The sequence below is a fragment of the Eptesicus fuscus genome, chromosome 14, assembly GCF_027574615.1.
Source record: "Eptesicus fuscus isolate TK198812 chromosome 14, DD_ASM_mEF_20220401, whole genome shotgun sequence".
In the NCBI taxonomy this organism is placed as follows: domain Eukaryota; kingdom Metazoa; phylum Chordata; class Mammalia; order Chiroptera; family Vespertilionidae; genus Eptesicus; species Eptesicus fuscus.
The window spans coordinates 49,011,398-49,038,208 of record NC_072486.1 but is presented as its reverse complement, the minus strand read 5'-3'; the positions used below and the strand labels follow the sequence as shown (position 1 = coordinate 49,038,208).

The window sequence follows — 26,811 nt, the reverse complement described above, 5'->3', positions numbered from 1 at the left end:
CATTCTCTAAAATGTTATTTTTAAAAGTATATAAAGGTTTGGTTATTGAGCCTTGAGAGGCTGTGTCAGGTCCAAAAGCTACTGTCTGTTTTAAAAAGCAAGGTGCCATCTTCTAGCTTATTGCCAAGGTCCAGGCTGGCCACCCAGGATGCATTTGCTGTGTGGCTCAACAGGATCTTTGTTTCTACCAGGACCCCCAAGAGACATACTACTCAAGCTGTTGCCCTTGCAGACAGAGCTGTTTGTCTCCCAGCTAACATATACCTTTATTCCAACCTCTCTGCTCCTTCTGGGTCTCTCACTTCTTCAGCATCTTGTACCATCACCACTTACCTAGGAGTTTAGAGTGATCAGAGTTGTCTCTTCTGATTATGTTGTCTCCACCAATAATCCTAGGCTGTGTATTTTTCTCATTCTGTTCATCACTGTCTATAAATGCTCTCTTTACAAGCCTTCCTTCCAATGCTGTGTATAAAACCTTTTGTAAATAGCACTCACCATCACTGACCACAGAACTAGTGTGGAAAACAATTTTGTCTGCCTTTTCTCACATATGTCTTGAACTTTTTACTTTTTCTTTTATTTGAACTTGATTAGCTAATATATTTTTAACCATAGCATTACAATATAGCAACTGAGACATATTATTCCTCTTGAGCACTTCAAAATCTTATCAAATTTAGTCATAAAGTATAAAAACCAGAAGCTAGGCATTGTTATAAGTATAGACTTTGGTTTGGAGTTAACTAAATTTGGTAATTTTTAGGTGTATCAAAAATAGGTTACATTAAATATATAACATTCAATCCAATACTATGGTAGTGAATTCCTATATTCAATAAATACTATTTGCTTCCTGGATAGCAAATGTATGGGTTATAAAGAAATTATGACTTAATCAATGCTTCTGTGAAGAGAATCAGAGGTGAGACTTTGGGTTAAAGTCTCAGTTTGGACATCGTTATCTGAAGTTGTTTGGACAAACCTCAGACCTTCCCATGCACCTTGGGTTTCTCAGGTTATAGTGAGAGGACCTCCAAAAGTTTTGTTTGACCTGAAATGTTAATTGTTACACTGAAGAGAAGAAACAGAGCAGGCTCAATTACTTATTATTTCAATTTCTCTTTACTTCTCCATATTTTGTAGCCTTCCTTATTTATGAGCAAAATAAGCTACATCAGTGAAGGTAGCAAAAATATAGAACAGCCCTAACTAGTTTGGCTCAGTGGATAGAGCATTGGCCTGTGGACTGAAGGGTCTGGGGTTTGATTCCTGTCAAGGGCTCACGTCTGGGTTACACGCTAGGTCCCCAGTGGGGGGCGTGTGGGAGGCAGCCTATCAATGATTCTCTCTCATCATTGATGTTTCTATCTCTCTCTTCCTCTCTGAAAATCAGTAAAAATATATTTAAATATATAGAGAGAACAGAATGTAGGGTGGGCCCTAGAGTCACCAAGCATGGCACTCTAATTTGTCCTAAATCCATTAATTCTAGTGTAGAAATATGACCTGGTTGTATATCCAGGCCTGAATCAACATTGCCTAGAGAGTGAGAATATCCATTATTGCAAATTAAATTGAACAAAAACTTAATATATGATAATAAAAGCTAATGTTCATTAGCAGATTACAATGTACCAGATACTGTCTTAAGTGCTTTGCATGTATTAACTCATTCAATCTTTATCGTTCTATAAAGCACACTATGTAATTACCTTCACTTTTTGAGGATCAAAGAAATTGAGGTTTAGGAGAAGTTTTGTAACTTATTGAAGATCACATAGCTACTGGGCGGGGAATAGAACCTGGCAGTATGAACTAAGTCTGTGTCTTAACTAGATCTCTGTGTCACTTCTCCTAATGACACAAAGTCCCTCTCTTCCAGGTCATTTTGTTTTAATAAAGAAAATATATATGTGTTATCATTCTTTGATATGACAACACAAGTTGTGCTGCTGTGCTAGATTAAATACTAGCAAAAGGAGAAGGAAATGTGACAGACTCTAGCTGAATGTGACCAGATTTCTTTACCTGTGCAAGGTCATGCATTCATTTTTATTGGCCCTGCATTACTGTAGCCAGATAAGTAGTTTTACTCCCATGTTCTAGAATTAAAATAATTCATTCTTACTAATTATGTGTTTGCTTAAACATTATCAAGACACTAAGAATATAAATTAATTATTAACCTATCATTATAAATCTTTTGTTAGGTTCTACTTATAGAAGCCTCCGTATAATAAATGATTATCATTTGTTTTCTTTAAAAGTAACAACATGCATTATTTAGAGTGTAGATATTTTTACTCTACTTTGCAAATTTTGACTGTTCAATTTTAACTGTTCAAAGTACTCACCCATGAAAATGTTTCAATGTCTGTGGATTTTATGTTTAAAATTGCCTTTGGGAATTTCCAGCTCCAAATTAATCAGGAAATAGGACTATGCCTAAAATTGAGTATTCTGACCATCTAATACCTGATTTAAATCCAAAATGAAATAAGTGTATGGTTCTTTGTAAGCTTGAGTATGAGATGCTTAATTGTGAAGCCGAAGGGATCTAAGATGATCTGTTCCCTTCCTTCATTTACAGGAATGGGCCGGGGTCAGGTCTGAGGTCTGTGTGTTCAGGTCCAGTGCTCTCCTGAAGCCTAATGGATGGTCACAATGCTATTGGTTCAACTACATACTTCTTGGGTCATGAGAAAGCTGACATCACTTTAATTTCCTAATAAATTTCTTGCCTCAGCATGCCCTTTATCTCCCTAGAATGAAGACTTGTGCTTTGCTTCTAGGTCTACATTAAGAGAAACTCAACCATTGACATTTTAAGGACTTAACCGCCCTGCTATAAATAGCACTTGTAACAGTGTTATATCTGTCATGCCTTGAGAGGTGCATAAATTGTTAGGATTGACCTAAACTGTAAAAAATGTCAAATGCAGAGGGTTGAAAATAGGATGTGTAGGCAATGTATCCAAATGTGTCCTACTTCCAAATTCAGTTTCTTTCTTAATACCCCCCAAAAACACCTCAAACTTTCCTAAAATTAATGTGAATTTGTGATGTTTGTCTGCCCTTACATTTTCTGAATTTAAAATGATCCTCTTTTAGAGGCTGCAAAATTCTCCAACTTCACATCTAGGTTTTACATATTTCCAATAGCTCAACTCTTATTCAAAAGAAAATGTGAGATCTCATCAATAGAAACCCTTGGTGTATGTCAGGCAGAGAAATTCAAAGTATAAATGATACAGGACAATATCTAAAATTTTTGAAATATAAGAAATCAACTTCAAGTTTATTTATAACCTTAAAGTAATTTAGGTCCTAGAGGGTAGACTGGCTAATTTCCCCATTCTACTAGATTCAATGATATCTTTATTTTTGTGCTGCAAATTTCAAGAAGCTTGTTTCCAATCAGGCCAGAAAAAGCAGGCAATGTTCAACTGGTAAAAAAAGAAAGGAAATTCTGGGCCATACCTCATGGGAAATGATGGATGATGGTGTGGTTTGGATTCTGTGATTCTCCTAGGATTCTGAGATTTTCCTAGAAATCTGTGAGATTCTACATAATGTGTAGGAGGAAAAACATCCTTGTGCCCTTAGGTCCTATAGCTGGGCCTGAAAATTAAACTGGCATATGACATTAATTGGAGAAAAGCATACAAATTTTAATAAATTTTTTATGTGTACCTGGCAGTCTTCAGAAGACGAATGAAGACCCAAATAAACCATTAAGCCCAAAATCTTATATTCCTTTTTAAACAAAGAAGAATAAATTATAAGGATGTGGCAAGAAAATGGGGCTTAGGCTTGAGCCAATTAATTGAGACAGTGATTAGAAAATATTAGGGGGAAACTACTTGAAGATAAGGGTGATTTTAGTAGATTTGTTTGTTCAGGTTCCTACTCCCATTTGGCACCAGTTTTGATGATAAGAATGTTGTCATTCTCTTCCTTGGTGCAGGGAGGGAACTTTTTTCATGGGAAGATTTATGACCTTTGAGATAGAATGGGGAGATCAATGAGCCCTTCCTGAATCAGGTTTCCTCAGGTGCCTGCAGCTCAAAATACTCAACCAAAGAGTCATGTTTGGATGGCATGTTCTGAACCCCTTCAACATTAATGTACTGCTCACATTGGATTGACAAAGTGCTTAGTGAATGATAATGAGATATATAATCCACAGAGCTTGGTTGCGGTAAGCCTGTGAGGACTGAGCTTTGCCTTTGTAAACTCCCCAGGTAAGTCCCATGTTCTCAAATTCTTGTCCAAGCAGCGTGGCAAAAAACAAAGGAGTGTGTCTGTTAAAGGTGGCATTATGCTCATCTCTGAAGATACTTGCAATTTATTGATCATTTTTCTCAGGATAGTTTAAATGTCTTTATCATACTTTCACATTCATATAATTTTGTAGTTTGAGATGGCTCTTTATTTTCCTGTTGAAAGAAATGAATGCAATGTAAATATAGTCAATCCTCACTATTCACAGTAGCTCTGTTGTTTAAAGCTGCCATGAACACTGAGTAAGCAAATGCAGAACCATTGCTTCTAGGGGAAATGTAGGGTTGGGTTCTTGCAACATCTGGTCATACATTTTTTTCATCCAATCAATATATAAACTTGCTTTGTTTGTGTTTCTGTTTAACGGCACCTTCATTAGAACATAGTGTTGGTTCATTAACATTGAAGTCAAGGTCAACAGCACTATAGCTCATGCCTGATCAAAGCTTATCTAACACACATATTTTCTCCATAAGGCACATAAGAGCTTCTTTGTGCTTGGGAACACAAGGAAACACTTCAGCATCATGCTTGGGAGAGAGACATCTTGAACAGTGAAAACATCCACAAAAAGCCCCCAAAATGCAAAATAAACAAACAAATAAATAAATAAAATGTGGCCCTAAATAGATCACGAATGGACATGTTTTTATAGGATGAGAACTGACACAAGAGGGCAGGACATTGCCTTGTTCGACCTCAGCTGGGAATGTGAGCTTCAGGTGTCTCTCTGCAGCTGTAGGTGAATGATAACAAAAGCACCATGAGTGTTGATGCTGGGACTACAAGTACATTTTAGTGAGAAGGGACATTTGCAGACACAATTTCTGACAGTAATGAAGGATCGGCTGTACCTGTTAATTGTTAATACTTTTAAAAACATATATATTTCCTTGTCCAGCTGGTGTTGCTCAGTGGTTGAGCATCCACACCTATGAACCAAGAGGTCACATTTCTATTCTTAGTCAGGGCACATGCCTGGGTTGTAGGGTCAATCCCTGGTGGGGGGCATGCCGGAGGCAGCCAACTGATGATTTTCTCTCATCATTGATGTATCTATCTCTCCCTCTCCCTTCCTCACTGAAATCAATACATATATATTAAAAAAAAAATGTTCCTTTTTAGAAAGTTTTCTTATATCTCAAATCTCAGGGTGATAAATATATCTTTGGATCATATGATACCATTAATTTTTTTCTTAAACATTCATCTTTATTCATTTTGCACTAACCAACATGTTTTCTAGAGAATTTCCCTTTTGAGAAATAAAATTTCTTGCAGTTGCTTACTGCAGTAATTCAAAGGTAAATTATATGATGGAAACTTTAATTTTTTGAACATTATGATTCATTTTGTCTTATATTTTACAGTATTCAAGTTTAAAGAAATATGAACATAAACCATATCTGGGGGTACTAGATTTCAGCCTGTTTAACATGAAAAATTTGGGAGATTTCATTAAAATGTTGGGTTTCTGACCCTCCTTAAATATTGAATGTGTAATCACTGGCGTGTACACCTGAAACTAAAATAATATTGTATGACAATTGAAAAACAAACAATACTGAATGCTTGAATAACTCCAGATTTGCTGCATAGCTTCAGTTTGCCACAGGTGGATAACGACTACCTCCTGTATACCCAAAATATCCCAAACCCGTCCTATTGTTCTCTATTATCAATAGTTTCTCTATTATCAACAAGTTTCTAAGCCAGTAACTTAGCATCTTTCCCTGTTGATTTTTTAACTAAGGATAACATTGTCTGCTACCCATATCTTTATCAAAGGGAGAAAGTGAAAGGCAGATCAATGGTTTTTATGAGACAGCATCACTGATTTGTATGAACTGCTTGTCCCCTCTGAGCATTGAAGTTGTAATTTCAGGAGCTTCCAATTATTTTAGCCCTGTCAGGATTAGTTATCTGCATTGCTCATTCACGGAAAATGAATTAATCCAGCCGGCTCACCAGGGCCTCAGTGGGCGTGCGTGTGTCCTGAAGTAATGGATAACACACCAAAATTCACAGTGAATCCGATTCCCTCCAGTGCCCAAGTCAGCAAGGTGTGTTGATGGCTGGGCCACAGAGTACCGTTTAGTGTTTTACCTGACAGGACCCAACCACTGTAGCAGACAGGAGAGAGTACATTATGTCACAATCTGTATACATTCTGAGCTTAAGGAATCGTATTTTATAGTTGACGTAGAAGAATCACCCAAAGGTATGTGAAATTAAACCGAAAATAAGGTGAAGCCGTAATGGACTACATCGCCTGCATAAACTCAAAGCTTCCTAAGCACTTGTGGAGCACCCCCTCTTACTAATGTGGACAGTTTATCTTTTCTTCAGTATTATGTAAATTACCATGCGAGCAGGGCCTCAGAAACAAGTTCCTAAATCAAATTGCCATATTTTAGCCTATGTAGTATTAAAATGTGGCCCCAATACAAACAATGTTTTACATAGAACAGGAAACAGAAGCTTAACTGATAGTAGTTTAAAAAAAAACAGCTGAAATTACTGTTAGGAATAATTCATATCAAAAGGCATTCTGGGGGCTTTCATGAATGTCTGATTCCTTTATCTTTGTTCTCCATTGAATAATATAAAATGTCAATAAATATCTCAAGTTAGGGTAAAATTCTTGGTTTAAATGTCCCTAAAACTTAGTAAATTTAGTCTGAGATAGGTAAGTTTTTTTAAAATATATTAAAAGGAAAACGTATATTTTGTATTTAAACTCATGCTAAAGTTAAATATTTTAGTCTTTTACTTTTAAGCAAATAAATCCAGTATGACTATAGTAAAAAATATTTAATGTTTTAAACTGTGTATTCATATAGAACCCCACAGTGGTAATATTTATATAAATGCATGCCACTAAGTCATGCCTACGTCTGCACCCTTAGAGAGTAGCCTGCATTATACTAGGTATGGTTTTGAAGGAAAATAAGAACAATAGAATTTTCTTCTGCCAACTATGTTTAGATCAGTTTAAAAAGTGTTTATTGTGCCAGAAATACAAGGTGGAACAATGCAGAGTCAGTACTTAAGAAAGCTTAAAGTCCCCAGAGGAAATTGGTCCAATAGAGAGTTCATCCTATATAATACAAGCCCAGCGACTGAAATGGCCGAACTACCAGAACCAGAAAGACCAGAGACCAGAACCGCCATGGCCCCCCAGCAAGAGGTTAGGGGTGATCAGACAGGCAGGCGAGTGGTTAGGGAAGATGAGGCAGGCAGGTAGAGCCCCACGATCAATTGCCTCAAAGAGGGAGACCCAGGTTGCCCGCCACAGCCTGCAGGAGGGATGTTGGACGGGAGGCGCTGGCGGAGGTGGATGCTGCAGGGCGGGTTGGTGCCATGGCGGCTCCTGAGCGGGCAAGGCGCCTGCAGCCTGGCCCAGGCCCCGGATCGCTGCCTCCGCCCGAGGCTTCTGCAGAGCTGGATTGCCACTCCTCCTGCTACGATGCCTGGGCAGATCCCGGACCCTTCCATGACTGTGGGCCCTCTGCCAGGGCTCGGCCCGCTGACCGGACTCCCCAGCTCGGCCCTGACTTCAGAGGAGCTGAAATACGCTGACATCCACAACATTGGAGCCATGATCACCCCTTTGCACTTCCTGGAGGTGAAACTGGGCAAGAGGCCTCAACCTGTGAAAAGTGAGCTAGACGAGGAAGAGGAGCGGAGAAAAAGGTACCGAGAAAAGAACTAAGTGGCGGCAGCCCAATGCTGAACAAGAAGATGGAGCGGATGGAGTTTCTGCAGAAGGAATCTGAGTGGCTGGAGCTCATGAATGAGGAGCTGAAAACCCAGATGGAGGAGCTGAAGCACGAGTGGCAACAGCTCATCCTGTCGTTCAACCAGCATCGCCCCAATGGCATCGTCAGGACCGACAGCGTTAAGACCCCCGACTCAGAAGGCAACCCACAGCTGGAGCAGCTGGAGAAGAAGTGACCATGGGCTGGTAGGAGGAAGAGGAGGAAAAAGAGGAGATGAGGACAGGGAGGAGGAGGAGGGTCCCAGAGGGCTCTTCCTTGCTGCATGAAAAACTCTTCAATGAGGCTCAGCACAGCCAGCATCGGCCAAGTTTTTTTGTGAAACTCAGATTAGCCACCCCAGGGGAAGAACCCCAGGCTGATGAAACCTAGACCAAGCTCTGAGACCAAAGTAAGTCCTGAGGGGGGCCTGTTCTGCCTGGGGCCAGGCTTGCAGGAGGCAGGACAAAGGCTGGAGAGAAGCCCAACCAGATAGCTGTGGGCACTTCTCCGGCCTCTCCGCCAGGGCACCCACCCAAAAGACCTCCAAGCAACCAGGAAAAGCCATGAGTTGCAAACAAATTTAGACTGAGTATGGAACTCAGAGTGAAACTGCAATCTGCCTGCCCCAAGCCCTGACCTTGACCCTGACCTTGATCCTGATGCAAGGCTGGAGAAGGGCTCAGTACCAGGCCCTGCTGTGCCCAGCCACCATGGTCCAGCTCAGTCCTGCTAGAGTAGCAGCCTGGGTGCATCCTCACCAGCCCTGCTGGAGTTGCTGTGGGCATGAGGCAAGTTCGCCCTTTCAAAGCACATACTCACTGAATGTTTACAAACTGGCTGTCCTGGCAGGGCTTTCAACTGCACATGTTTTTTATACTTTCTTTTTTTAATATTTTTTACAAAAAAAAAAAAGATTTTATACAAGCAATATATAAATGCATTTTTATAATCACTCGATGTGATACAGTATAAATATGCTATGGTTTGTTTGTTACAAACATATATTCAGCAGTTATGGCTGTTGCGTGTAACTTCTAAGTACTGTAGTCTCTGGGTGTTGGGGATGGCAGGGGCAGGGGTGCGGTGCATTTCCATTCTGGTAAACCCTTCATAGTACTCAGTTCTGTATTGCTCAGTAATACAGAACTCTTACTTACTTGCTTTTACTGAAAAAAAAAGGGGAGGGGGCCTCAGGCTACCCGGCCAGTGGCGCTGCAGCAGGTGGGCGGGGCCTTACTCTGTGGGGTGATTGATTGGGGGGGGGGGCGCCATTGATTGCCCCACAGAGGGATGCCCAGGCCACCAGCCAGCGATGCTGTGGTGTGTGTGTGTGTGTGTGTGTGTGTGTGTGTGTGTGTGTGGATCGGCCAGCGATCACCCCACAGAGGGAGGCCCAGACCAGCCAAGTGATCGCACCCACGCCTGTCACCCACAGAGGGAGGCAACTGGTGGCGGGGGGGGGGGGGGGGCAGCACTGCACAGTTGGCAAGCAGTGGCAGCGGTGGGGGCGGGGGTGGGTTCAGCTGCCAGTATCCAGGGGAAGGAAAGCCCAGATAGGCCCTGATCTCAGGCCAGGGCTAGTGACCCTACCCGTGGGGTCCCGGATTGTGAGAGGATGCAGGCCAGGCTGAGGGACCCCTCCCCCCCCCCCAGTGCATAAATTTTCATGCTCTGGGCCTCTAGTTTCCATATAAGATGAGAGGGGATGCAGAAATGTGTGCAAGGGTGCCAGGAACAACAAGCAGGGGTGTTGTTGTTCCTATGAAGTTTTTCCTATGAAGTTTTTCTGGTAGGTGAGGCTTAAGGGATGTTAAACTAGATTTTTAAAATAGCTGTTCAAGGAAATGAGCGTAGCATGAGGGAAGGCACTAGGTGAAGTTAGCAAGGGATTTAGTCATTTCACAGTCATTAACACATAAAGAGAAAGATGAACTAAAATATGAGGGTGTGGAAGAAGGCAGGGGGTCTGCCATTGAGGGCCTTGCAAGTCATGCTGAAGAGCTTTCAGAAAAAAAAAAAAGTTTATTTTGGAAAGAGCTTTCTGTGTGGAGGATATATTCAAGGAAAATTATACTGGGAGATGGAAATTGTCCATTAATGATGTTAATACAATAGCCAGTGTGTGAGATGGTGGTAACCTGTTGGTAATACATGTAAAAAGTAAGCTTTGTGTTTGAAAAATATAGACATGCTGAATTTCACAGGACAGTGAACTGACTGAAGGTAGGTGCGTGAGGAAGGGAGGGGCTAAATAAAGTCCCAGATCTCTGTCCTGAGAACAGGAACACTGGGGCCAGGGAAAGAATTACGTGTTGGACAAGTTGAGTTAGATATGCCTATGAAAGGTCCATGTAATCAGTCATCTGGGTAATTAGATATTGAAGTCCAAATTTTATGGGCAAATGAATTCAGACTCCTCTGATATTCTTCTTATTCTAGTATGACTTGTCAAGCACTTAAGAGCAAAACAACACATTGTAAGGAGAAATATTGCAAAAAATATGAGAGACTGACCTTCATGAAAGGGCTTTTAAGGTGTTTTTTTTTTCCTTATTTTTTTTTTAAGTAGAAGTGATTTTCAGACTCTCTACATCATTTTTAAAGATTTAAATATAGACAACAGTATGGTGATCACCAGAGGGAATAGGGAAAGGGGAAGTAGAAGGAGGTAAAGGGGGGATAAATGGTGATGGGAGGAGACTTTGTGGTGAACACACAATATAATATACAGATGAAACCTGCATATTGTATGCCGGAAACCTATATAATCCTATTAACCAATAGCTCCCCAATTAATTCAATAAAACTTAAAATAAATAGGTGAATAGATAAATAGATAAAAGGATTTAGAGAAGGCTCATTTGGTACTGTTACTCTAAATGAGCTGTTATTACATTTTGAAATCTATTTAACTATTTATTTAGGTCTAAACCACAGATACTACTTTATTGAAATAAGAAGCAGTGGGTTAGAAGAAAAGGATCAGATCCTAACTGTGCAGAAGAGATGAGATAGACGGTGTCTCGCCAGAGTTAATGTCTGTCAAGTACATATTACCAAGTCAAATAAGAATGTTATGAATTTTCCCTATCAGCACAAAAATGTAGTTTAATATTCTCATTCTTTTGATCTGACAATTAAAACCTCTGATATATGAGCAGTTGTAGTACTTTAATGTATTTAATTAGTAATCAGTAATCCCTTGAATAAATAATAATTATTAGTTTTCAAAACTCATGGTTTATGCAAAAAAATTTGATTAAAATGAAAAGTGTTTCAAATCATAGCAAATAATTGTGAAATAGATTACTAAGAAACATTTTATTATAAGTTTTTATTTCTTTCAGTAATTGATTTATTTGTGTGGATGAATATATCATAGAGATGCATAACAATTAAATTTATTTGTAGGAAATGTATCCTTTGCTTTATCAAAAGCAAATTAACAAACAAACAAACAAACAAACAAAAACCTGCTGGCTCCTCAGGACTATTCTGTAAAAGGATAGGGGCTCCTTGGAAAAATGGCTGATTCCAGATCTGGGGAAGGGGAAATGCAAGATGAGCTTGGAGAATCTTGAAGTGCCAAAAAGTGAGAGAAAGACAAGAGAGAGAAGAGAAATGAGGAGGGGTGAAGGCAGAGGAGCAGGAGGAGGCAAGGTATAGAGGAACCCATCTGAAAGAACTCCCAACAGCTAAAGCTAGAATGGTTTTAACACAATGACATATTGGATTAAACTCAAAGAATGCAATGAAGATGAATAAATCTGTAATGCTATAAATAAATAATTGAATGAATGAATACATGCATGCATGAATGAATGCATGAATGAATGAATGAATGAATGAATGAATAGAACACACTTTTCTTACAAAAGAATTCCAAGTAATATATGTAGACACTTCCCCTTCCCGGAGGTGCAGATTAATTCCCCTTACGTTGATTATGGGCTGGGCTATGGTGACTAATTTCCACAGGAAAGAATACAGAAAGGGAAAGTAGTGACTTTACAGTAAAGAAATTAAGCAGACATCACCCTCATCTATATCACTAGTGAGAAGTCATGTTCAAATTGTGCTTGCCCTGATGGAGATGATAAGAAGGATACCACAATTTGTGGTGTTTTTCCTAAACAACAGAGACACTAGTCTAGTTCTAAAAAAAACTTCATACCAACCCAAGCTGAGGAAGATTCTGCAAAATACCTGACAGGTAGTTCTTGAAGGGTCAAAGTTATGAAGGACAAAGAAAGACTGAGAAAATGCTACAGATTAGAGGAGGCTGATGAAACGGGATGACTGAATGCAATGTGAGAATCTTGATTGGATCCTAGAATAGAAAATAAAAAAGACATTTGTGAAAGGTAGTCTGTATTTCAGTGAATAGCATTATCCCTAAGTTAATGTCTTAGATTTGACAAATGTACAGGTTGTGGAAAATGTTAATGTTAGAGGAAGTTGGGTAAAGGGTATGTGTACCTTGGTGCATGAAGGTCAATAAAACATATTAATCAGCTATAATATAGAGGTTTCCTACATTATAAATATTGAGCTATCATTATACATTTTGGAATATAACCAAATGAAATGACATTCTCCTCTCTCTCCCTCTTTCATATATATGTACATATGCGTTTATGTACACACACATATATATACACACATATATGCACATATAATTAATGGATTATTCCATAAATTAGATAGATAAGTAAATGTATAAAATCTAGAAGGATACACACCAATATATTACTCATTAACATTGGTGAGCTCTTGTGTTAGGGCATTTTCTATTATGTTTTTTAATTTCTTATTAACAATAAGCATCCTATATAATAAAAGTCTAATATGCTAAGTGTCCGGTTGGCCTGTTAACCGTTCAACCAATCAAACCGTAATATGCTAATGATACGCTAAGGCCACTCAACCATTCGCTATGACATGCACTGACCACTAGGGGGAAGATGTTCCAACTGGAAGGTAAGCTTGCTGCTGGGGTCTGGTTGACTGGGACTGAGTGAGACAGGCCAGACACACCCTAGAGCCCTCCCATGGTCCCACTCCGGCTAGCCAACCTCCCGTGTCCCTCCCTGGCTCTGATCATGCACTGGTGGGGTACTTCAACCTGCACCCCCTCGCAATCCATGACCCCTCGGGGGATGTTGGAAAGCTGGTTTGGGCCTGCTTCCACAGGCCAGGACGAGGGACCCCACTGGTGCACAAATTCGTGCACTGGGCCTCTAGTATATTATATAGTTTTTTAAACATAACAAAGGTTTTTAAATATTAAAATCTTTAGATGGTAAAAACTTCTCCAAGATATCTTATCCAAATTTATAAAGTAGACTATGTAACAAAAAAAAAAAAAAAAAAAAAAAAAGCTTTCTACCATGTTATTTGATGAAGTGGGCACATTACCAGTTCTCAGAGTTATTGTTAGAAACAGAACTGTGGAATCACTATGTGATTTTGCATTCACTTTTTGACTAGCTATTATTGTTGTTCAGATTGCTTAAACAGTTACACCACGCAGGTTTAATCACTGCACAGAAAGCTTAATTCTAGGGAGTGATAAGCAATCAGGGTAATGGGGCGAAAAATGGTGGCTTGTCCCCAAATAACCACAACATATTATTTAGATGTCAAATAAAATCTTAATGTATTTTTGTAGGAAATAAAACTAAATTCTGGGTGTTTCAATACCTCAGACTCTCTTAAAAGTGTATGGTGTGTGTTTATGTATACATTGTATATCATAAATTATCTCCAGGAATTTTGTAATTTCAAGGTCAACTCTAAGATCATAGCCACACACTGATGTTGTGAAAGCAAATAACCCATTGAAAAAAAAATTACTTTTGATTATATAATGAGAGAAAACTGAGTTGCAAAGCATTTTGTCAGTTTTTTCACTAACCACTGACCACTGACAATTGTAAGATGAGGCTTGGTGGCTTGAATAGCATACCTTCATGTTTTTGTTAATATCCTAGGACTGACTGACTGAAGAAAAAAACAAAACAAAACATTCCCATCCTTTCTGTCATTTTTTCTTTGTTATAAATGCAAGGAAGAGAGACATCAACATTTGCATAAGTCACTATTCTGTACCTAAAACTGAATATAGATTTTGATTTAGGAGAAGATAAAGGAGGGATAAATTCTTCCTTCTATCTAAGCTCAGAGAACATGAATGGAAAATATGTTTTGTCAATTAATATATATTGAAGGTGTATAAAACCATGATGTGTTGTTGTTCATCTGTCACTGATATAAAATTGAGTGCCGATTTACTTTCGAGAATTCAGAATTTATCCCTTCCTTCTGACTTTTCCCTTATGAACTTTTCAAGAAAAAAAAAGTGATATCTACTAACTACTGGATTATCATTGTCAGATTCCACTTTTTCTCCCTTTTATCTTTCATCCCCGATGATAAAGATATTTTACTTGGAATTCATCTGGGACAGTATAGTTGATTAAGCTCCTGTCTAATTGGCTTTGCAGTGCCAGCAGAAACCAAAATTGAATGGCTGTTTTTCCCCCATAGTAAAATAAACTTCTATGATTCATAGTCTCAGAGAAGAGAATTCTGTAGATTAAGAAAATCTTTTTATTGACAGTAAAGAACGGATTATTAGAATTATAACTTAAATGTCAAAATTAAATTTTTTTTCTGAACTTTTTAGAATGCAGGAATTCTCTAAACTATTTTTTAAAAATGCAAATATTTGATATAATGGGGTAAACATTTTTAAAGAATTTAAAATCTATCAATGATTTGAAGGAAGAACATAGATTTTCTTTTTAATGTTTAAATTTAATTTTATTATATATTTTTTCATTTTTATTGAACTTATTAGGGTGACATTGGTTAATAGATTGTACAAGTTTCAGGTGTACAATTCTATTGTATTGTGTTCATCACCCAAAGTCAAGTCTCCTTCTGTCACCCTTACCCCAAATTCAGAGGCAGTATTGTGATTCTAAAGTAACTGGAGGCCCAGTGCACTCGGAGAGGGGATCCCTCAGCCCAGAATACACCCTATTCCAGTCTGGGAGCCCTGGAGAATGGGACTATGCCATCAGTCAGACATCCTTAGTGCTGCCACGGAGGCACGAGAGGCTCCCACCACCACTGCTGCACTAGCCAGCCATGAGCCTGGCTTTTGGCTAAGTGGTGCTCCCTCTGTGGGAGCACACTGTCCACCAGGGGCCAGATCCTGCATTGAGCATATGCCCCCTGGTGGTCAGTGCATGTCATAGCAACCAGTTGTTCTGCTGTGCAGTCGATTTGCATATTAGCCTTTTATTATCTATATATATAAAAGCCTAAGCGACCATCGCAACCGAATGGATGACAGAACAGGCTTCATTGGGCAACTAGGCCAGCAGGGGGGCTAGTGAGGGGCGACCAAATGCCCGAGCAGCAGGATACATGGGGCGACCAGGCCGGCAGAGGGGGGCAGTGAGGGGTGACCAGGATGGCGGGGAGGGTCTGTTTGGAGGCAACCAGGATGGCGGCGGGGGCAGTAAGAAGTGGCCAGGCTGCAAGGGGTGCAGTTAGGGGTGACCAGGCCAGTGGAGGGGGCATTTGGGGGTGGCCAGGCTGGCAGGGGGAGCAGTAACGGGCAACCAGGCCAGCGGGGAGGGCAGTTGGGTGTGACCAGGCCAATGGGAGGTGCGTTGGGGATGACCAGGCTGGCAGGGTTTCTGTTGAGGGTGACCAGGCCAGCAGGGGGGGGCAGTTAGGGGCAATTTGGCAGGCAGGCAGGTGAGCAGTTAGGATCCAGCAGTCCCGGATTGTGATAGGGATGTCCGACTGCCGGTTTAGGCCCGATCCCCAGAGATTGGGCCTAAACCGGCAGTCGGACATCCCCTGAGGGGTCCTGAATTAGAGAGGGTGCAGGCTGGGCTGAGGGGAAACCCCCCTCCCCCTACCATGCATGAATTTTGTGGACCGGGCCTCTAGTATAGGATAATGAATTATTATGGGCAAGACCTCTAATTCAATTTTTTTTAGGTAGTTAAAGGGTGGGGCAGAATTTTCACTTGAGCCTGAAGCTAAAATTGCCCTTAGCTCAAAAATCTGCATACCACTGAGACACATCTTAGTGAGGATCATTCTGAACCCCCACACTGTTCTATTATGTGTATAAGTATTGGGAACCATCTTATCTCTTTAGTGAAAGGAACCTTTTGTTATGTTACAATGACTAACTTTATCTCATGAGTTGTGTATTGGCTTCAAGCCTGTATCCAGTATTCATGCAGCAACTTCAGCTCTTCTGTTCAACATTTACCTGGCATATCTTTTATTTTACTTTCTCTAAATATTTCTAGATTTTTATATATTAGATAGGAATAGCCCATGGACACAGACAATAGTCTGGTGAAGGCCTGGAAGGGGCGGATGCAGGGTGGAGGAAATCAATGGGGAAAAGAGATTAAAACAAAGGCACACCTGTAATACTTTCAACAATAATGATACATTTTAAATAAAGGAAAATAGCTTAGTTGAAAAGAGTTTTATGTGAAATAATAGAAGTAATTGCTCTACACTGTACTTTATATCCTTAACTCCTCTCAAAGAGATATTAACTGACCCTATGTTCACTTAATATTAATTGACCCTATGTTCACTGACTGCAGGACTGACTGCCACGGAGGCTGCAATCAGACCCTGCTCTCTCCCTGCCTCTGTCCGGGCCTGATCACAGCTCCCTCGGCAGTCAATGCTGGGTCACTGAGGCACCTGCAGTGTGGCAGTCAGTGCTGGGTTGTCCTGCCAACCCAGCACTGACGGCAGGACTGACTTCTGGTGTTCAGTCGAGCCTTCAGTCATTTTGGATGTTACGGACCCTGGATCTTTATATATATAGATTAGAGCTATCCAGTTTGACTAGGTTCTCTGTGATTTCAAATTAAAAGCCAAATAAGTGGATTTAAAAATACTTTTAATGACAAAATTCTAATTATGAGAAGTAAGCTTCTGTTTGTACTCAAAGCTTGATCCTTGGATTGGAAAGGCACTAACCAATATGGCATAATAAATTAGATCATTCTATTTCCATTTCAGGGGTACATTAAGTAGCCGCTATAAAATAAATCCCCATCATCACCTTCTTTTGAGGATGGTGACAAAATAGTTTATACTTCTAAAAACTTCATATAATTTTGTCTTCATTGAAATTCCCTAAAATCAAATTAGAACTTTTATAGTCACAATATAGACTAGATATTTGTTCTTTTAACTCATTTGTGGCTAAGGCTCACTGTAGTAAAAAAAAAAAAATGAGTTGCCGAATTTTCCATTCTAAAGGCAGGGAGCTAACATGAAATTGCAGACAGATGTGAAGCCCAGGAGCAAATGGTACAAAGCTTCTTTAAGTTCAATTAGCTATAAACTCAGAGTACTACCATGAAGTTTACTCAACATGTAGTAAGATATAAAAAACATTAGAAGGGGAATATATCACCAAACCCTGAATTCAAGTGCTTTCATTATTTTGTCAAAGGAAAGCTAATTTGTGAGTAAAATGTGTATTTTAAAATCATAAGAATTAGCCTCATTTAAAAAGGAAGACAGTAAGATTTCATTGTAATGCAGGAATTAAAATTTTTACTTATTTCAAATAAACTCTAGACTCCCACGTAAAACTTTGAAGTATATAAATCATTGATGGCATTTATTGTTAGTCAACATAATTACAATTGAAGGCCATTATTTTTTAAATACATTTTTTATTGATTTCAGAGAGGAAGGGAGAGGGAGAGAGAGATAGAAACATCAATGATGAGAGAGACTCATTGATTGGCTGCCTCCTGCACATCCCCTACTGGGGATTAAGCCCCCAACCTGCGAATGTGCCCCAACCAGGAATCCAACTGTGACCTCCTTGACTTTTTGGTTCATATAGAGATACTCAACTCTGAGCCACAGGGGCAGGGCTGAAGACCATTCTTTATGACTACTTCCAATACAATTCACACAGGACACACAATCAATCAAAAGAAGAAATAGGACAAGAATCCAGGACTCCATACTTCTCAGAATAAAACACTTCTTTCTTATTTTTTTCTGTGCAGACAATGGTTGGAAATAGATTTACTTCACACTGGATGGCAACACACAAAAACTGAACTATAATGTGTTTGTTTGTTTTTCTTATTTCAGGGGCTGATGTTATCAACTTTGATGGCCATGTTGTGTTGCCATATAGATTCAGAAACAAGAAGATGAAAACACTGAAAGATGTCATTGCCTTGAAATTTAAAACCACTGAGAGTGAAGGGGTGATCTTACACGGGGAAGGACAGCAAGGTGATTACATTACATTGGAACTGAAAAAAGCCAAACTGGTGTTCAGTTTAAACCTAGGTATGTTCCAACTTTTGGCATCATTCTTTCCATTTATTAATATTTATGTTGTTTAACCCTTAATATGTAATTAATAATGTTGTTTAACCCTTAAAATGTAAATTATAAAAAAAAGTTTACATTGTTATCAGTTCAGTTTAACCCACAGTGGTTTTTATATATTGATATACTTAGTCATTCAAAAAATATTTGCAAAACACCTGTATTATACAAGGTGTATATTAGCATCTGAATACAGTGGTGAACCAATAGAGAAGGACCTTGGGCTCATAAAGTTTATGACCTAGTGGAGGAGCAAGATAGTGTCTTATGTGTTATTATCTTAAAATAACTAAATCAAAAGAAATGATATCAAATAATAAGTATAGTTGACCTTTGAACAACATGTAAACCCTCCCGCATAGAAAATCCACATATAACTTTTGACTAGAGTCAGTTCTTTGCATATGCAAATTGAACCAACTATAGATTAAAAACAGTATTTTCTATTGGAGGTTGGGAATCTGAGGTAGGGAATCTGAGGTTGGAATCTTATGTTAGGAATGCTAAAATTTGTTTTCTATTCATGATTGGTTGAGTCCAGGGATGCAAAGAGTTGACTGCATTCAATGTGTAAATACTTCATATAAGTGAGCCCACCAAGTTCAACCATAGTATGAAATCAATTAAATGGGCTAATATAATACTGCAGAGGTAAGAGGGGTCAATATTAGAATATGTACTGAGAAAGGTCCTCTACAAGATGTTCAAGTTGCTATTAATGACAAAAGACAACCATGGGAGAAGAGCTTTTAAAGGAAGCAATTACTACAGACAGAGCCTTTCCTTGCTATTCCTTGAACAAGGAAGAGGGTGTACAGGCAGTGAGCAATTGAGAGAGAAGATGAAATCCAAAAGTTAGGAATCGTTCACATCCTGTAAGAACCTGGAGAGCAGGGGTGGGGGACTATTTTTCTGCCAAGGGTTATGTGGATATTTATAACATCATTTGTGGGCCATACAAATTAATCAACTTAAAAATTAGCCTGTTATATTTGGGGAAAAAATTAAAATAACTCATACCTAATGCGTTGACAGGGCTAGACTAAATGATTTAACAGGCCTTATGCAGCCCATGAGAGGAACATTCTCCACCCCTGCTGTAGAGCATGGCACAGGGTTAGATACTATTTTTTAAGCATGGGAAGTTTACTGAGACCTCTGTAAAGATAATGGTTCCATCCACATGAGAGTTGAAGATGGACTCCTCGGGTACAAGATGAGCTGGCTCTGTCTTTCAGAAGGTGGCTGTCAGTGGAGATGCTGAAAAATAGGTCTACTGTGGAGATGATTTTAGTGGCACTTTCAGCATGATTTGTAATGAATTGGGTGTTTAGTAAGAAAGGAAGAGATTAAGTAAAAGGCGATTTCTAGGATACAACTTTGGTGCCAATAGACGTTAAGTGCCATTTTCAGAACTAGAGAAAGCTCTATTTTCTCTGTAGAGGAACATTAGTTTAGAGGATCATTAGTTTCCTAGACATTTCCTTTAGGAACTACAGAGCGGAGTTCTGTTTGGACAGGGTGCATTTTAGTTGCTGATTGATCTTCATCAAAGTTGAGATTTCTCTTAGAGTGGCATGCCTGAGATTGACAGGAGAAGGTGCTGTTTGGAGACTAAGAAGGGGGCAATGGATAGGAGGAAATAAGAATATGTGATGTCAGAGACGAGGAAAAGAAAATTGGTGGTTATGGTGTTGAAGTCTCTTAAAATGTCACATAAGAAGACAGAAAAGGGAGGTTACTGCTTAGCAACATAGAGGTTACTAGTGACTTACTCTCAGAATAATATGCATGTAATATAAAAAAACTGTCTGGAAAGAAATAGACCACACTCTTTACAGTGGTGGACATAGGTGCTAATGTTTTACATATAAATTATTCACAATATTCTCTACTCTTATTATTGAACATGTATTTATGTGTTATCTAGGAGAAAAATTAACCCTAAATAATTTTTGAAACAAGGTTCATAGGAGTTAAGAAGACAATATACAAATGATGTATCAGAGAGAATTATACATTTGAAACCTCTTTAATTTTAATGAAAAAAAAAATGAAGTTAATAAGGAGGAAAAGGGGAGAGAAACCCAGGAAAAAAATGTAAGTTATTTTTAAAAATACACACACACAGCAACTGGATTATATCTTTAAAAGTTTATATTTTTCACACTTTTCTCTTAAAAATTTGAAACATGCAGAGCCACTATGCTTCTATAAAGGTGTGGCATTACATTACTGTTCTAAAACAAGTAATTGCTCATATGACCATACACACACACACACACACACACACACACACACACAAGATCAGTACCATTTCCCTAGATAGCAGTTTACTTAAGGGCTTTTATTGACTGACTGAAGTTTATGGCTGCCATGGAAACAGTCACTCATGCACTGTCCCTTTTTAAGGCCATTACCTAAATGTCAGGTACATCTAGCTGCCGCTTAGTCTTCTAGTCTAACTACTTAAATAAAACTTAATGTAGCCTTTCACCTGGAATTATTATTTCTTTTCTTCTCCCTTCCTCCTCCACGTACACCCACAATCATCATATTTGATTTCATCCCCAAAGGAAGAACATTTGATCTAGGAAATCCACAAAAAATGTCAGATATAGGTATCATTAGCATCTTAAATATGGGGAAAAGGGGAAATAATTATTCATGCATTCCTTTGTTTTTCTTATTTTATGATTTTCATTCTGAAACAATATTATATTTTTATAGCATTTATTTTTGCCTGACCATAAAAAGTAATATTTCATTAGACAAAATAGAAAGTGGTATAAAGTACATACACAGCATCCCCAGATGACCTTAGTAAACATTTTGAATTCTCACAGCCTTTCCCTCTTATTAGTAATCTTATTTCTATGGAGATCTTATTTCAAAACTAGCTTAAAGCTACATATATATTTTTGCAGGTTTTTATTTTAAAGTATAACTTCTATACTTTTCCATGTCACTAAATATTACGTTGTGCTTAAGATTATAGTATTTGGATTCAGAGGTAATTGACAATTGTCATGCTGCATTTTCTTGACCAAAAATAACAACACTAACCTCAGTAATAACAGACTGTTAACAGGTACTATTTAACGAACATTCACTAAAGGCCAGGAAGTGTGCTAGGGTCTTTGCATGTACTAAGTAATGTAATCCCCACAGCAACCTTGTAAAGCAGGTACTATTATTTTTCCTTTTTTACATCTGAAGACACAAGAGACCCAGAGAAGTTGTCAACTTGCCCAGCATCATTGAACATCAGAAGCTGGGCCCTCTGGCTTCAGAGCTCATGGGACACTGACTTCAACAGGAACCTAACTTTTTTAAGCTCATTATTTTTAAGGGAACAGATATTTTCATCTTTACTAGCTTTTATGTACTTTGAACATAAAACTTTTTAAGTATAGTCACATGCTGGTTTTCCCTATAGCAATTTCAATAGACAAAGCATCAACCCATAGTGGGTTTTGTGTGTGTGTTTGTGTGTGTGTGTGTGTGTGTGTGTGTGTGTGTGTGTGTGTGTTATTTATTTTTATTGTTGAGAGTCTTACAGATGTTCCCCTTCCCGCTCTCCCCTATGTTAGCCCCCCTCCACTGAGTTCCCACCCCACCCAGGCCTTCATGACACTATTGTTGGTGTCCATGGGCTATGCATATATGCATATACTAAATTCTTTGGTTAATCTCTTCCCAACCCCCCTCCTCCTCCCTTCCCTCTGGATCTGTCAGCCTGCTCCATGCTTCCATGTCTCTGGACCTATTTTGTTCACCAGTTTATTTTGTTAATTAGATTCCACATATAAGTAAAATCATATGGTATTTGTCTTTCTCTGACTTGCTTATTTCACTTAACATATAATCATCTCCAGGTCCATCCATGCTGTCGCAAAGGGTAAGAGATTCTTCTTTTTTTTTACAGCTGCATAGTATTCCTTGGTGTAAATGCACCACAGCTGTTTTACCCACTCATCTGCTGATGGGCACTAGAGCTGTTAGTGTTTTACTGAAAGGTCTTCTTCTACCCAGAGCCGTGGTGTCATCACCTTATTTCTTTTCCACTCCCGTGATGCAGGAAGCAACCAGCTTGGCCCCATATATGGCCACACGTCCGTGATGATGGGGAGCCTGCTGGATGATCACCACTGGCACTCCGTGGTCATTGAGCGTCAGGGCCGGAGCATTGACCTCACGCTGGACAGGAGCGTGCAGCACTTCCGCACCAATGGGGAGTTCGACTACCTGGACTTAGACTATGAGGTGAGCTTGAGGACGTATAAACTGTGACCAATGTCGAGTGGCTGCCTCAGTCTCCCACTTGTATTATCGTTAATTATGTGCCTTCCTGCACCATTTTCACTTTATTCTCCAAAGAAAAATCAACTTATAATTTCAATTAGTTTATTAATATGTCATTTTATTCTTTTATACATTTCAAATAATAAATACTTGAAATATTTTAAAAATCTTGGTGCCAAAGTAACAATTTGAAGAGAAAGAACATCTATCATGTTATCAGGATTATTTAACAAGTCCTGAATAAATTTAAGTTATAATCTTTCCATTTCTCATTCATTATAATATAAATTACACTGTTTTACTTCATAATACACAGTATTATAAATGAAAAGTTGCCTAATACTTATTACAAAATATTGAATAAGAAATCCTGAGTTCTGATTTATATTAAGCCATTTATAAACTTATAACTATTAATAGTTCTTTTGACAAGTTCTGTTTTCTCAGATATAATTGTCACTAAAGGAATTAAAATAGATAATATTTTAAAGAAATTGTCCTTAAATAAAAATGGCTATTTCTTACCCTCCAAATGATCAAAGATTAAGGAAGCTATGATATTGGTCCAGTAAAATTATATATTCTCATAATTTACAGGTAGGCATACCAGGTATTTTAATAAATTATTTGCAGAGCAATTCAACCTTTAAATGTCCATTCAAAAACGTTAATCATACATAGTAACAAGAATTCTGTAAGAACATAATAATCACAGCATAATGTATACTAAGAGAAAAGGGATAATGCTAAATGAACAAGCAACACATAGCAGTAAAATGAGCAGGATGAAATAGTAATCAGCCAGAGGTTTATGAACTTCTTAATTCATGGAACCCTTGATGTCTTATTAACTTTCCACAGCCATCCTAGACCCTTCTATAGTGGTTAGACCCAAACAACTTAATAAATGTTTATGCCCTAAGAACTCACTAGCCATTTGAAAAACAAAATACACATAAAATGAAAGGGCAAATTATAATTTTATTTTATTCTTACGATAGTAATTATTTACTAATGGGCTGTGTGCACCTGCACTGGGCAACTCCCTAGACATTGGAATCAGAGTTGACACTGCCACTCTCGTTTTCTGTTCTACTTTCACTTTTCACGTGACACTGATTTTATCAGCACAATGACTGAAACCTCAATTTCACCAAGACAGAACATCGTCAAAAGCAAAGTAGCAGGATGTTGGAGCACTGAACTACATCAGCTAGTGTTTAACATAATGCCCAAAAGATATCAGGGATTACTGTTTCTTTATGAAATGTAAAGTAATTACCAGTTTGTGGTGTCACCACACTGCATGGTCCCAAGTTTTAAAATTGCAGTTATACACATACACATATATGTGTATCATCTATATCTATATCTATCTAGATATCTATATCTATATCCATATCTATATCTATCTGTACATCTATATCTATGTCTATATATCTATATCTATATCTATATCTATATCTATATCTACATTATATATCTATATCTACATCTATATCTACATCTACATCTATATCTGTATATATATAAAATTTTAAGAATATGGAATTTACTTACCATAAAACAATAAGTGAAAAAGTTAGGATTTACAACAGTGTTTTCTATTTTCTTATATGTTTAGTTTCTAACTTTTGCACTATGAGTATATTATACATATTCCTAAATAGGAACTTGGAATAGAGTATGCTATATAAACCCTGATATGAAGACTTTATAAGTATTAAAATAAATTTAAAGTATTCAGGAAATAATTGCCTCTCAAAAAACAACAACACCTCTCTTTAAGCAAAAAAAAAAAAAATGATTTTTAAAAGGGAAATGATGTGAAAAGCTCTGGAATGCCTATCTTCTCTAAATTAGTAAAACTTTTGGCATATGTGACTTATCTCCCACTTTAGGAGAGGACATAAAGATGAATTATTCATTCTTCATTAATAAACTGAAGTACATAGAAGATGAGAAATCCTGGACAACATAATTCCAATAAAAACAAACAGAATTAAAAAATGTGGGGTCACAGCCCCAGTTGAGTCTGTGATGAAATCTAGGGGTATCCATGCACACACAATGCTTTCCATGCAGTCAGCAGTTCCGTGGACACTTTGAAGCCCATCTATGTAACAGTACCTTGTCTGAGAACCTCATCTGTGGACTAAAATGTCTGGGACATATTTGTTAGAGACACTAGGAATAAATTTAAATATACTAAGCATGAATCAGCATAGACTCAACTTACTTTGCTTTGTGGAGCTACTGCTGATTACTCTCTTCATAGATACTGCAGTTACTCCCATGAGCTAGAGCAAAGTGGTTGGTCTGCCTTTCTCTCTCTACATGTTCATCTTAATAGAAGGAGATTATCTTTGCTTATTTGTTTAAAGATGAGGGACGACAGTAGAGTCCCTCTCAGTGTCTTTGCTCATGGCTCATTGGCTCATCCATACAGTAACTAGACTCAAACCTCAAAAGGAGCTTCTTATAAATAACAAAACACTGCTATCACTCAGGAAATGCCAAGGATTTTAGGAGCTCTGAGCCAGGAACTGGAGACAAAGACCAAATTTATTTATTTATTTATTTATTTATTTATTTATTTATTGCATGCGACTTGGACTTTATTTTTTTTCTTAACTCCACAATTGCATGTATTTATTTTATTATTATTATTATTTTAATTTTTAATTTTTTTTACATATGTGTCCAAATATATTTATTATGCCAAACCATTACATGGTATTTCCATCATATAGACATGATAACTCTAAATCACTTCAGGAGTGTACATGGTAGTACACTGTAGAGATGAGATCTGAGTAGTACTTACTTATTTTTGTTTAATGTAATTTAGTTCTCATTTAAATCTTATATCATTTGAGTTATAAAAATGGTTAGGTTTGACAATCATTCTCATGAGCCAGTGTGAGTAGGGTTCAACACACCGCATCATGAGAGAGACAATAGAAAACAAGTTCGCCTCTTTGGGAACTTTTGTGGGGACTTAAGAGTTCTCCCCACTCACCTCTATGGAGCCCCTTTACACCACAAAGAAAGCCAATCACCATGTGCAGTCAAGCTGCTAGCTGCAAGGTCACCTGAGAAAGGTGCAGTGGTACACAGGTGTTCCTGTCCTCCTCCTTCCTCCTCTCAGCAGGGAAATCACAGGGCAGGTGAGCAGGCTGCTGTGTGGCCTGGCTTCTCTCTTGCCTTCAGCGAAATTCCAGGGCACACCCACTAGGGACATGCTATGCTCTTGCTTTTATAATACATACCTTCTTGGAAAGTAGAGGATGGCTCCCCCTTGTTCATTGAAGTTCCTGGGTAGGATTTTAGAGAGAATCAATTGCATGGAATGAAAAGCCTAAGTTTGAATCCCTTTCTGCCCTTTACTGGTTGTGTGACAGTGGCTAAATCATGTTTACCTTCTATAAAATGAATATAATGGCACAATTATTATAGGATTATGTAAGGAGGCAACAGGAAGTAAGAGAAGCCACCATGTATGTCAGTTATACTTCATTAGACTACACATAAAAAACCAACAACACCCTATGTTTATTCTCTTTCATACAAAAGGAGCCCCTAGGCAGGTAGCCCTGGGTTCAAATGGCAGCATCATGGTCATCAAGACCCCCATCTCTCTCTCCTCTTGCTGCTCCTCCATCCCCACTGCAGATCACTCCAAGGTTGCTACTCATTCCATGTTGCTTTCCAGCCAGCAGGAAGGCGAGAGAGGGAAGGAAAGTCGTTTTAACTTTAGTCTTGGAGTCACACACAGACCTTTCATTTAAATCTCATGAGACCAAAACTTGCTTCAAAGAGGTTGGTAAATGCCATAATTGGATAGTGAACAATGTGTGGAACTGAAAAGCATTTTTTTTCCTCTAAAGAAGTTTGGGAGAAAGGACACTTAGAGGTATTTTATAGTCTGCCACACTTTATAAATCTTGTTAGCTAACAAGACGGTTAATGCAGCTATTTTTCAGAGTTATCATTGAATGGCAATATCAGTAATAAGTCAATCATATGAGTCATA

The 26,811-nt window shown here is 38.4% G+C and overlaps 1 protein-coding gene and 1 pseudogene across 1 annotated transcript in view; both read left to right on the top strand.

Annotated features, from left to right (window-relative positions):
- The window catches only part of CNTNAP2 (contactin associated protein 2), a 1,332,959-nt gene that overhangs the window by 276,656 nt on the left and 1,029,492 nt on the right, over positions 1 to 26,811 (top strand). The window contains exons 5-6 of the mRNA XM_054726631.1: positions 18,225 to 18,428; positions 22,552 to 22,736. Of these exons, the coding sequence (XP_054582606.1) occupies positions 18,225 to 18,428; positions 22,552 to 22,736 (389 nt within the window). The remainder of the gene's footprint in view (positions 1 to 18,224; positions 18,429 to 22,551; positions 22,737 to 26,811) is intronic.
- On the top strand, positions 7,598 to 8,244 carry LOC114227190 (jun dimerization protein 2-like; annotated as a pseudogene).